Below are 12,816 nucleotides of genomic sequence, written 5' to 3' on the forward strand. Positions count from 1 at the left end.
GAGAATCCCATACTACTGATGAAATAATATGATTACTAATATTACATGTACGGTGCTAACAGAGCACAAAAATATACCCCTGAAATCAAAGACCTCAACCCTCAGAAAGCCCCAAGTGAAAAATGTTTAGCCTAGAATTGAGAATATGAAACAGAAAACTTCTGTTAAGCTTCTAGCTGACTAAAAATCTGTAAAGGAAAACTCTTATTTCTTAACTAAGATAGAAGAAAGTTATTTTTCAATTTCCTTTTGCTATATTTAAGAGAGAAAAGCTTACAAATGAAGGAAAAAAAACAGCACAATACCTATCACATTGTCTACACTGCAGAATAAGGTCTTCTTCTCTATAGTTTCGGTAGCAGACGGGGCAGGAGGACAAGCTTGCACAGGGAGCACACTGTGTGTGGTTGTTCTGCCATTCACATCTCAGACCTGCAGATGTTGCTCCACAGTGTCTGCACCACACACACCTGAAACCCAACACCCCACAAGTCTCAATTTTATTTACTCAGTTATTTAGTTACTGAAATTCAAGAAGCTACACAAGAACAGAACAGGGGGAAAGTATTTAATGCATATTTGAAAAATTTTCTGATTAGTGGTATCGGTCATTGTAAACATGTATCACGCAATTAAGCAGTTGTTGCTAATCTGTGAAAACTAAAGTAATGTGGGAAAGTTCGGAACTTAAAAAGTCTAACAAGGGAAACATAAGTCCTAGGGTACCATTTGCACTTCCAGCCTCCCTTGGGAACTGTCTGCAGTGGCGGGTCCAAGCAGTAGGTGTGATAACTTATGTCACAATCGTCGCACAGCAGGAGTCTTCCTGGGTCTGTTGCCTTCCCACAGGCCTCACACACAGTGCACTCCAGACACCTCCAACCCTTGCTCAGAACCACTTTAGTGATCTGCAAAAGAAACAACCAAGCCATGTGATTCATACGTTAACCTACGCCTCATGCAAACATGATCAAACACGCCCTATGTGATCAAGCGCCAAATGAACATGGTGCTGACACCTAGGAGCAGAGAAGAAGCAAGCAACTAACATTTACTGAGCACCAACGGTGGCCCAATTCCGTGGTGACCACGTTCATGCACTTTTAGGAGTCTGCCTATTGGACAGAATAATATAAAGTGATCCATATTTTAATGCCTTTTTTAGTTTATATAACTACCTTGTGCTCTGGATTTTTTTTTTTTTTTTTTTTTTTGGTACGCAGGCCTCTCACTGTTGTGGCCTCTCCCATCGCGGAGCACAGGCTCCGGACGCGCAGGCTCAGCGGCCATGGCTCACGGGCCCAGCCGCCCCGCGGCACGTGGGATCTGCCCAGACCGGGGCACGAACCCGTGTCCCCTGCATCGGCAGGCGGACTCTCAACCACTGCGCCACCAGGGAAGCCCCTGTGCTCTGGATTTTATGTCCACTTGATAGATGTGGTAACTGGTTTTTAAAGAAAACAAGTAAACGACCCCGTTATTGTTAACACAGGACTTGAAAATGTATTGATAAAGTTTCAATCTATGACATTTCATGAATTCATGATCCTGAAACCGTGTACATCGCATAAGGACTTGTATATTAAAATCAATATTAAAAATGCAAAGAAAATTAAGGTACACCATGAGTCCCCAAGGCCATTTTCTGGTCTTGGAGGATTTCGGGCCAAGAAGCTAGGACGTCTGAAGTTCACATTCAGTCCTCTGCTCACTCTCCTTTGCCTCAAGGGTCTAACTTAAGTGGAAAAATTTGAGAACCTCTATGCTTCTAAAAAATTCCAGAAAACAGCCACATCATGTAGTATTAAGAATTTGGAACAAACTAAAAGATCTCAAAAGACTAGAGTTTACAGGTAAAAAGGACCGCAAAGAACCTGTGTTATAACAAAATAGCAAACAATCAAGATACAGAATAAAAATTAAGAGCATGAAGAATAAGGTCTTAAAACTACTTGAGAGGAAAAGAAGGTTAAATAAATGAACAACTATCAAAGTAGCATCAAACTTTCCAACTCTGGATGCTATAATAGTGTAATAGTTTCCAGTTCTACAGGAAAATACTTCTCAAGGTACAATCCTTAATCTAACTAAACAAGCAATTAAGTGTTAAAGTGGAATGCCTTTCAGACAAGGACTCAAAATTCAGCTTCCAAGCACCCTTTCTAATGAAGTTACTTGAGAGACATGAGGAACAAAGTGAGGGTGTATACCAAGAAAAAGGAAGACGTGGATCTAGAAAGCAATGAACCCAACAAGAGGACGTCAGCCCAGAGGTGTTTAAGGATGAGAACTGAGCAACAGACCTAGAAGCTACCAGCCCAGCTCAGAACAGGGAAAAGCCGAGAATGGAAGGGGGTAAAAGTCTTTCCCAGAAAAACAGTTACTTGCTGAAATAATCTGATATGATCATGCTTCTACAAGTAGGTAAAAACAAATAAAAACTAATGGAGAATCATTAATCATTATTTTCTTCTTGCTGTTAAAAACTCCATGAAAAACAAAATAAAGTCATAGTACACTATTTAGATCTCCAGTGAACATTTATGGAGTCATAACCAACATTGTTTATTAACTAAATATAGTAAAACAACTATACTGGGAGGACGCTGGGAGAAGGCAGGTGTATTTTAAGAGCTAAATCAGCATTTATTTTTTTTTTTTATTTTTTTTTTTTTTGCTGTACGCGGGCCTCTCACTGCTGTGGCCTCTCCCGTTGCGGAGCACAGGCTCCGGACACACAGGCTCCGCGGCCATGGCTCGCGGGCCCAGCCGCTCCGCGGCATGTGGGATCTTCCGGGATCGGGGCACGAACCCGTGTCCCCTGCATCGGCAGGCGGACTCTCAACCACTGCGCCACCAGGGAAGCCCAGCATTTATTTTTTTATAGAGGCAAGTAAACAAAATCTAACACACAAAAAGGAGTAACACGGGTATATTATTTAGCGCTGTACAGTTAACTACAAAAAGGACGTGAAAGAACCCAAAGGGGTTGCGTTGTGGGGAACAGGACTCAGATGTGGAGGTAGAGGAAGACGGGTCGGTCAGTCACCATAAGGCTCTTAAAGACATTTGCTTCTTAAGCGTGTATACTTATTACTTTGATTAGTCTACTGATAATGTTTAAATTAGTCTTAGATTATCAGGTTATATTATTTACCCAAATGGAAGAAAGAGCCTAGGGTAGGAAGAGCAGGGTAGCATAGAGCAGTAGCCAGCAAACTTTTTCTGTAAAGGATAGGATAATAAATATTCTAGACTTCGCTGGCCAGGCAGTATGTTAAACTACATAATTGTGCCACTGTAGTGTGAAGCTCACTACAGACATATGTAAACAAAAGAGCATGGCTGTGTTCCAATAAAACTTCACTTACAAAAATAGGCAGTGGGCAAGATTTGGCCTGTGTGGCAGTTTACCAATCCCTGGCTTAGAAGAAAGGTAAGATGAAGATAAAGTAGTAGAATTTTTTTTAGTGATATATCTTCATTCCTACTAAGTTTTCCTGTTTCACAGGCTGGGGTCCTTTACAGCCGAATTCTCAAGTCCCTCAGTTTAAAGTGACTCTTCAGCACACTACAGTCTGGTCCCTCTGCCCACCACCAGTGACACTGCTCAAGTCAGTCAGTCAAGACCTTACTCCCAAATCTAGATGACGTACTAGTGTTTATCGCTTGAACTCTCTGCGGTATTTCAACATTTGAACAATACCCCCCCACTCTGAAATTCCCTCTCAGTGCAGATTTCAGGGCTCTACTATCCACTCTTCTTTGCCTCAAATTGAACTGGTTTTATCTTCATTTTTAAGAGCTCTTTGAACCAAGATATTATCCAGGGTCGCCATCCATGTATCATGTCTAAGGTATGAGAGATGTGTTTTACAGTCTAACGGATATTTGCTTCAACTACGATGGAATAACTGAAACGAGACCTGTCTCCCATCATAAAACACTAGAAAACTGGGCAAAATTTATGAAACACTTGTTTTCAGATACTGGACAAAAGGCAGTGTCAGACTTTTTCTGAGAGGAGGGAAACAAGCAAGGAGAGTCCTATGCTCTTCTGCCTATAGCCATTTTATTTTCCAGAATGATCCCCAGGGAAGGACGAGCCCAGGCGAGTACCACGGGCTCACTGAGTTCAGGACCCACTGATGGAGTTCCGGGGGCTGAGGCACTTGGAATGTGCCGGACAGAGCACTGGGAAGAAGGGAGCAGTGAGACAGAACTCCAGGAACCCACACAGTAGTGCCCTGTAGTCTTCGACTGAACACCAAGCTGCACATCCAGGAGGCCACACAAGGACCCAGAACCAGGGCGAAGAAGAGCTCCTGGGAATCTGTGATAAATATCAGAGTGCACACAGTGCTGGAAGACATCTGAATCTCAACCAGTCACACTGAAAAGACACTGGTGAATAGGGGCCTGTAGGGAGCAGAAAGGGGAAGGTTTAGGGAGAATTCAGCAGAGACCTCATCAAGGCCATGCCTCAAGTATGAAACTGGCGCTAGAACAGCAGTTAGGAAAGTGTGATCTAAACTATTCACTTCAATTCACTCTGTGACGTTCTGTAGACACTACATGATGTATGAAACATCATTACACGGGCATTATACAAGGTGTGTCTGCTTATTTTTGTGTTTTAAAATATTCTCAGTTGTAATTTCTAAAACAGTAAATATTCAATCATTATTATCTTCATAGACAAAATCTCCTTGGGGTCCTCAATACTTTTTTAAGAGTGTTAAGGGTTCTAGGACCAAAAAGTTTGAGAATAGCCACCTCAGAGTGAAGGCTCTGTGGACTCACCTCAAAGCTTAAAAAGAAGTGTCAAAAGGTTCAAACTTATCCACAAATAACTGCCTGCCACAACAAAATCTCACTGCATTTTAAAGGAACAAAATCTAGACTCAACAATATACTATCACAATGCACAATGTCCACATTCAATCAAAAATTACTAGATGTTTAAAAAAAAAGCTGTAAAACATTTACAAAATGAAAAATTAGTTAATACAATGAGAAATGTCAGAGATGATAGAAGTAGCAGACAATTATAAACTTTTCAAGGACTTGAAACAAAAAACATACTGAAGAAAAAATTTTAAACCACAAGATAAGTATAAGCTATAGAATGGAACTGAGATTAAAAAACAGAATTATCTGGGTAAAAAATCCACTGGATGGCCTTAAAAATAGACTGGATACTGCATAATAACAGAGCATTCTGGGAACGTAATAGAAACTATACAAACTAAAGCACAGAAAGAAAAACAACTGGGGAAAAACACCCAACAAGGTGTTAGTGATCTGAGGACAATATCACACAATTTCACACACAACTGAGATTCCAAAAAGGCAGTGAGGGAGCAGGGGGGTGGGGGGTGAAGTGGAGGGTGTACTTTAATATTTAAAGTACTTAAATATTGTCACATATGTATAATAATCCTAACAAACAATAATTGATTAATTATAAGAACTGGCAGCAGCATGATACTAATCAAATCAAATCTCAATACATTTTTGTTAACATGAAGCATATTTACATTAATATTTAAATCTAAGTGTACTTACCTTAATACTGACGCAGTATGGATGGTAACACTGACCACACTGAGAACAGGCAAGTAATCTTCCCTCTGCTCCTTGGCCAAAACTGCCACAAACTACACACATATCCTGAAATTAAGAACACATTAACGTATTTTAAATTCGAGACCAAGCTAAGACTATACCAATATACTAGTTTTATAATTTTTATAAAGCACCTTCTTAGTTGGTATAGCTCTAGAGCTAAATATTAAATGACTGCAGTATATATGGGATAAAGTAGAAATGGGCAAGGAGGAGTTCAAAAGTGGAAGACAGGGCTTCCCTGGTGGCACAGTGGTTAAGAATCCTCCTGCCAATGCAGGGGACAAAGGTTCGAGCCCTGTCTGGGAAGATCCCACATGCCGCGGAGCAACTAAGACCGTGCACCACAACTACTCAGCCTGCGATCTAGAGCCCGCGAGCCACAACTACTGAAGCCTGCATGCCTAGAGCCCGTGCTCCACAACAAGAGAAGCCACCTCAATGAGAAGCCCGCGTACCACATGGAAGAGTAGGCCCTGCTCGCCACAACTAGAGAAAGCCCACACCCAGCAACAAAGACCCAACTCAGCCATTAATTAATAAATTAATTAATTTTTTTAAAAAGTGGAAGACAAATAATTTAGTTCAAACCTGATGCAAAGTGAACTTGTCACTGCTAGAAAACAACACAACTGTATTGTGCATAGAGTTTTCTTCTTCATCCTTATTTGATGAAATATCTGCAGCAGACACCTATGAAAAGCAAAATACACAAAATGTGAAGTTATATTTTTCACCTGTATTATACCTGACTGAAAAGCTTAAGAAGATTCATGTTTAAAATACAACTTTTTTGCCGGAGACTATACTAACAATTCCAAATTAGATTATTATTACCAAGATACTACTATAAAAGTATAAATTATGGCATTTTTTAAATTCACTTGTCTCTTCAGAGTTACAAGCCCCATAGATCAGGAAGTGAGAAAACATAAATATGTCTTTAGTAAGACTGATTAACCAGAAATTCTAATCAAGAAACAAAGAGAAAAATTGTATGTGTGTATACTTATGTATGGGTGTACACACACACACACACACACACACACACACACACACACACACACACACATCATTCCATTCTAGTGACTCTTAAAACCTGCAATGGGGGTAGAGCAAATTGAGATGCATAAAGCTATAAGTATAAAATACACACCAGATTTTAAAGACCTAGTATCAAACAAAAAAGAATGTAAATATAAGTCAAATAATTCTGTGTATTTTATAAATTACATGTTGAAATAATACTATTTTGGATATACTGGGTCAAAAGGTATATATTAAAATTAAATTTCACCTATTCCTCTCTCTCTCTTTTTTTTTTTTTTTTTTTTTTTTTGCTGTACGCGGGCCTCTCACTGTTGTGGCCTCTCCCGTTGCGGAGCACAGGCTCCGGACGCACAGGCCCAGCGGCCATGGCCCACGGGCCCAGCCGCTCCGCGGCACATGGGATCCTCCCAGACCGGGGCACGAACCCGTATCCCCTGCATCGGCAGGCGGACTCTCAACCACTGCGCCACCAGGGAGGCCCCCTCTCTCTTTTTTTAATGTAGCTACTAGGAAGGTTTTTTGTTTGTTTTAATTTGTTTATTTTTTGGCTGTGCCACATGGCCTGCAGGCTGTTAGTTCCCCAACCAGGAATCAAACCCTGGCCCTTGGTAGTGAGAGCACGGAGTCCTAACCACTGGATCATCAGGGAATTCCCTAGGAAGTTTTAAATTGCATATATGGTTCACATATTTCTTTGGGGGCAGCAGTGTTTTAGAATATATATTATTTTTAATAACTTATCATAATTTTGGTCTTAGCCAAAGGATTATCAACCATAGCCGTTCAATTCTGGACTCGGTTAAATTTGACCAAATCAACTAAGTACACACTGGCTTATTAATAATTATTTCTAGAGTGCTTATCATGAAAAAAGCTTTGAATTAGATGCTAAAAAAGAGAATGGGGAAGCCAATGTCAGAACTATAAACTCTCTTTGCTTTAAAAGCTTACAACATAGTTTGGAAGAACTGAGCTGAAACACAATAGGTTAGGGTCAAAATAAAAAGTAACAGAATTACTGTCCTTGAGGAATAACTGAAAGAAGACTATCAATAAACAGAAGGAGTGTATTACAGTGATACAATGTTTCAATGCAAAAGAGCTTAAATGCAGTTTTAATGAACAGTTCTATGGTTTTACAATAGTAAACAATAAAAGTGATTTATAGTCACAAAGGCCTAAAGACAACACGGGAAAAGTGTAAACAACCTAAGTGGTCAGCACCAGGGAATGACTAAAACTAGGAAAAATCCAAACTATGAAAAATTATGCAGCATTTAAAAAACAGCAAGGCAGAAATCTGTATGGATTTCCATGAAGAAAATCACTTGCTACACTGTTGAGGTGAAAAATAAGCTGCAGAGTAATACATGAGCTAGGGCACTATGGTATAAAAACACACAAAACAATTACGTGTCTGCCTTATGGCCACATATCATAGGCTGAAGCATAAGAAATTGCTGTTCAAAGGTCAAAGGGGGTTGAATGTTGGCAATTTCATATGGATCAACCTAAAATGCCCAAAACTGGTGCAAGGGAGAAAATCAGGACTCAACTAGTAGACAAAACTTCCATCTATCTAAAAAATATTAATTTTTTAAACTGAGGAAATGTATCCATATGCTATATGTATATCCCCAAATTAGCTTTTAGTCAAACAAGATGATTCATAAAAGTAGAATAATTATTCCATCAGTAATAAATTAAGTGCCTACCAAGAGTGGATGGAGTAATCAGTAATTCAAACACAGGACTAATGATACATTGAGAACATCATTAAAATACATAACTGAAACAGCTAGAATATAGGTAACAAAAGTATTCAATATATTGAAATAAGTATCCATTTCTACCTCCCCATCTCCAACACGGGAACACAAAACAGGTCTTACAACTGGGTAACACGTAGTAAGTAGCTCACAAATTGCAGAAGTGTTATTCTTTTTTTTTTTTGCGGTACGTGGGCCTCTCACTGTTGTGGCCTCTCCCGTTGCGGAGCACAGGCTCCGGACGCACAGGCTCAGTGGCCATGGCTCATGGGCCCAGCCGCTCCACGGCATGTGGGATCTTCCCGGACCAGGGCACGAACCCGTGTCCCCTGCATTGGCAGGTGGACTCTCAACCGCTGCGCCACCAGGGAAGCCCTAGAAGTGTTATTCTTATTTTCAAAGGAAAATTTACCCAGAGGATGCTTTTGTTAAACTGAAAAACGAGGATGGAACACAGTATTCCCCGTATCAACCAGAAACAAAGTCTGTAGTAGAAAGCTGCAGTATCCCCTAAATCAAGCAGGGGGACAGGAAAGTGCTGAAAAATCAAAAATTTTTTAAAATAGCAAATTCGTACATGTAAGAAAGGAAACTCTATCATCTAGCTTAGTGACACACTATTTTCATTTCATACTTTATTTCATGATCTTGAAACTGTTAGAAAAATAAAATCTACCTCAAAGGCAATCTTTGACAAAGTATGCGCTATTGTTCCCTGCACAGATATCAGTCTGATCTGTTCTGAAGGTTACAAAAGTTTTATTTTCCTGAACCACAGATATAGGCCGAAGAAAAGAGAAAGCTCTAACCTAAACCTCATTAAGTTGGGCATTTCCAAGCAGGGACACAAAAAAGAAAACAAAAAAAAGAGCAAATTAAACTCAAAGTGAGAGAAAAGGAAATGATAAAGATCAGAGTGGAAATCAATGGAATAGAAAGTAGAAAAAAATACAGAAAAATGAATGAAAGCAAACGCTGGCTCAAAAAAGGTCAATAAAATTGATAAACCTCAAGCAAGACTGATCAGGAAAATGGAGAAAAGACACAAATTACCAACAACAGGAATGAGTAACATCACTACCAATTCAAAAGGACAGTAAAGGAACACTATTATCCATTCTAGAAGAACAGATTTGTCAACCTACATGAAACAGACAAATTCCTTAAAAGACAAATTCATGCAAGAAAAAACAGATAACCTAAAGAGCCATATACCTATGAAAGACACTGAATTTGTAGTTGAAAATCTTCCAATAAACTCCTGGCCAAAATGGCTCCACTAATGATTCTATCTATAAATAATATAAGAAAGAAATTCCCAACACTACACAACTTTTCTAGAAAATTGAAGAGCAAACTATATTTCCCAATCATTCTATGAAGCCAGAATTATGATGATATGAAAACCAAAGACATGATAAGAAAATAAGACTATAGACCAATATCCCTCATTAACACAGATATAAAAAGTCTAAAGTTTTTAGCAAACTGAATCCAACATCACAACCAAGTAGAGTTTAACCCAGGAATGCAAGATTGCTTTAGCACACACACATAAAGATGTAACTCACATATCAACAAACAAGCTACATGATCATCTCTACAAATGCAAAAAAAAAAAAAAAAGCACATTTGACAGAATCTACTTTTGACATCTACTCCTAATTTAAAAAAAAAAAAACTCAGCAGACTATTAATAGAAAGGAAATTCCTCACACTGATTTAGGATGTCTATTAAAACAAAACTAAGGCTAACACCATACTTAATTATGAAAAACTATATGCTTTCTCCTCAAGGTCAAAAACAAGGTTATCTGAGCTCTTCACTTCTGTTCAACACATACTGAAGGTTATAGCAAATGCAATAAAGAATAGACATGAAAGGACTCCAGATTAAAAAGAAAGACGTAAAACTTTATCTGCAGACAACATGATCGTTTATGTAGAAAACCCAATGGATTCTACAAATAAGCAATTAGAATAAGGGAGTTTAATACGGTTGTAGGATACACAACCTTATTATGTACACAACAGATACACAAAAATGAGTAGTATTTCTGGATCCTAGCAACTGACAAACACGATGTGAAATTAAGACAACACTACCATTATCAATAGCATAAAAAGCATGGAAGATGGAGATAAATCTGATTAACAGTATCTGTTCAATGTGTCTGTTGAACACTAAAGAACATCACTGAAAGAAGTTGAAGAAGGCCTAAAGCAATGGAGAGATACAGGTGCTGACGGGTCCAAGAACTCAATGTGGTTAAAATGTCAATCTTCCCCAAATTAATCTACAGTTTGAATGCAAATGCAATCAAGATCCTAGCAGGCTTATCTGTAGATATTGACAAGCTAATACTAAAATTCATATAGAAGTACAAAGGATTTAGAATAGTCAAAACAACTTTGAAAAGTAGAAAATCAGAACACTAACAGTGTTTGATTTCAAGAGTAGTTGTAAAGTAGAAGTTATCAAGATAGTGGAGTATTGGCCTAAAGAAACGGAGCCATCGTATAGCATGAGATTCCAAAAACAGATCCACATATATGATAACTAATTTTCAAGAATGATGAAAGGCAATTCAGAGAAACAGTGCTAAAACAACCGGCTACTCAATATGTAAAAAAATGAACTTCCATCCTTATTCATACCATTAAAAAAACTCAAATTGGATTATAGATCTAAAATGCAATACCTTTCTAGAAGAAAACACAGAATATCTTTGTGACCTTGGGTGACACAAGTATTTCTCAGCACCAAAAAGCACAATCCACAGAAGAAGAAAAAAATTAATAAACTGGACTCCATCAAAACTAAATCAACTGCTCTGTGAAAGACACAGCTAACAAAATGCAAAGACAAACCCAAAAATGCAAGAAAACATTTGCAAATCATATATATGATGAATAGCTTGTGTCCAGAATACATAAAGAAATCTCAAAACTCAGTTAATTAAAAAACTACTCAATTTTGGGCTTTCCTGGTGGTGCAGTGTTTAAGAATCCACCTGCCAATGCAGGGGACATGGGTTCGAGCCCCAGTCCAGGAAGATCCCACATGCCGCAGAGCAACTAAGCCTGTGTGCCACAACTATTGAGCCTGTGCTCTAGAGCCCGCGAGCCACAACTACTAAAGCCCGCGTGCCTGGAGCCCATGCTACGCAACAAGAGAAGCCACTGCAATGAGGAGCCTGTGTACCGCAACGAAGAGTAGCCCCGCTCACCGCAACTAGAGAAAGCCTCTGCGCAGCAACGAAGACCCAACACGGCCAAAAATAAAAACAAATAAATTTTTCTTAAAATACTCGATTTTGGGCTTCCCTGGTGGCACAGTGGTTGAGAGTCCACCTGCCGATGCAGGGGACACGGGTTCGTGCCCCGGTCCGGGAAGATCCCACATGCCGCGGAGCGGCTGGGCCCGTGAGCCATGGCCGCTGAGCCTGCGCGTCCGGAGCCTGTGCTCCGCGACGGGAGAGGCCACAACAGTGAGAGGCCCGCGTACCGCAAAAATAAAACGCAAAAAACTCGATTTTGGAAAATGTATTAAAGATCTGAAGAGTGACTTTATCAAAGAAGATATACAGATAGCAAATAAGCACCTAAAAAAGCTGATCAATATCACAAGTTATTAGAGAAATGCAAGTCAGATACTCTTAACATACCTGTTACAGTGGCTAAAATTAAGAAGACTGGCCATACCAAATGTGGGTGAGTATGTGGAGGAAATGGAGCCTTACACATTCTTGCAAATATAAAATGTCACACCCAACTTGAAAACCAACCTTTTCTTAAAAAGCTAAGCATATACCTACCATACATCCAGCCATTCCATTTCTATATGTTTACCCATGAGAAGAGAAAACATATCCACAGGTGAACTTATATATAAAAGTTTGGAGCAGTTTTATTTCTAATAACCAAAAAATGGAAGCAAACATAATGTCCCTCAATAGGTGAACAGAGATACAAATTGCGGCTCATCCGTGCTATGGAATGCTCTTCAACAACAAAAACGAACTGTTAACACATACAAGAGCATGAATTAATATCAAAATAATTATGCTGAGTGAAATAAATCATATCAAAAAGATTATATTCAGCATGATTCCACTTACACAGACTCCAGAAAACGCAAACTAATCGACAGAAATGGAAATCAGATCAGTCATTGCCTGAGGGTAAGACAGGAAGGAAGGCAAAGGGATTTCAGGGGCACAAAGAAACTGTGAGGGCCGAATACGTTCTTAACTGCAGTGTGGTTTTCAAGGGTGTACACGTGTCAAAACCTACGAGACTGTATGCTTCAAATATTTGTACCTTATCTTATATCAATTTTACCTCAATAAGCCTATTAATTCGGGGA

General features: G+C 39.2%; 1 protein-coding gene across 15 annotated transcripts in view; it reads right to left on the reverse strand.

Moving 5' to 3' along the window:
• Nucleotides 1-12,816, reverse strand: part of KMT2C (lysine methyltransferase 2C) — a 292,172-nt gene that overhangs the window by 79,219 nt on the left and 200,137 nt on the right. For all 15 annotated transcript variants that reach the window (XR_014294958.1, XM_082632089.1, XM_082632088.1 and 12 more), the window contains exons 17-20: nt 6,220-6,321; nt 5,569-5,673; nt 727-908; nt 306-470 (exon numbers count right to left, since the gene is read on the reverse strand). Coding sequence is in view for 14 of the 15 variants with exons in the window: in XM_082632089.1 (XP_082488215.1) it covers nt 306-470; nt 727-908; nt 5,569-5,673; nt 6,220-6,321 (554 nt within the window). In the remaining variant the exon portion in view is untranslated. The remainder of the gene's footprint in view (nt 1-305; nt 471-726; nt 909-5,568; nt 5,674-6,219; nt 6,322-12,816) is intronic.

The sequence above is a fragment of the Mesoplodon mirus genome (genome assembly GCF_964341445.2).
Source record: "Mesoplodon mirus genome assembly, chromosome: 9".
In the NCBI taxonomy this organism is placed as follows: domain Eukaryota; kingdom Metazoa; phylum Chordata; class Mammalia; order Artiodactyla; family Ziphiidae; genus Mesoplodon; species Mesoplodon mirus.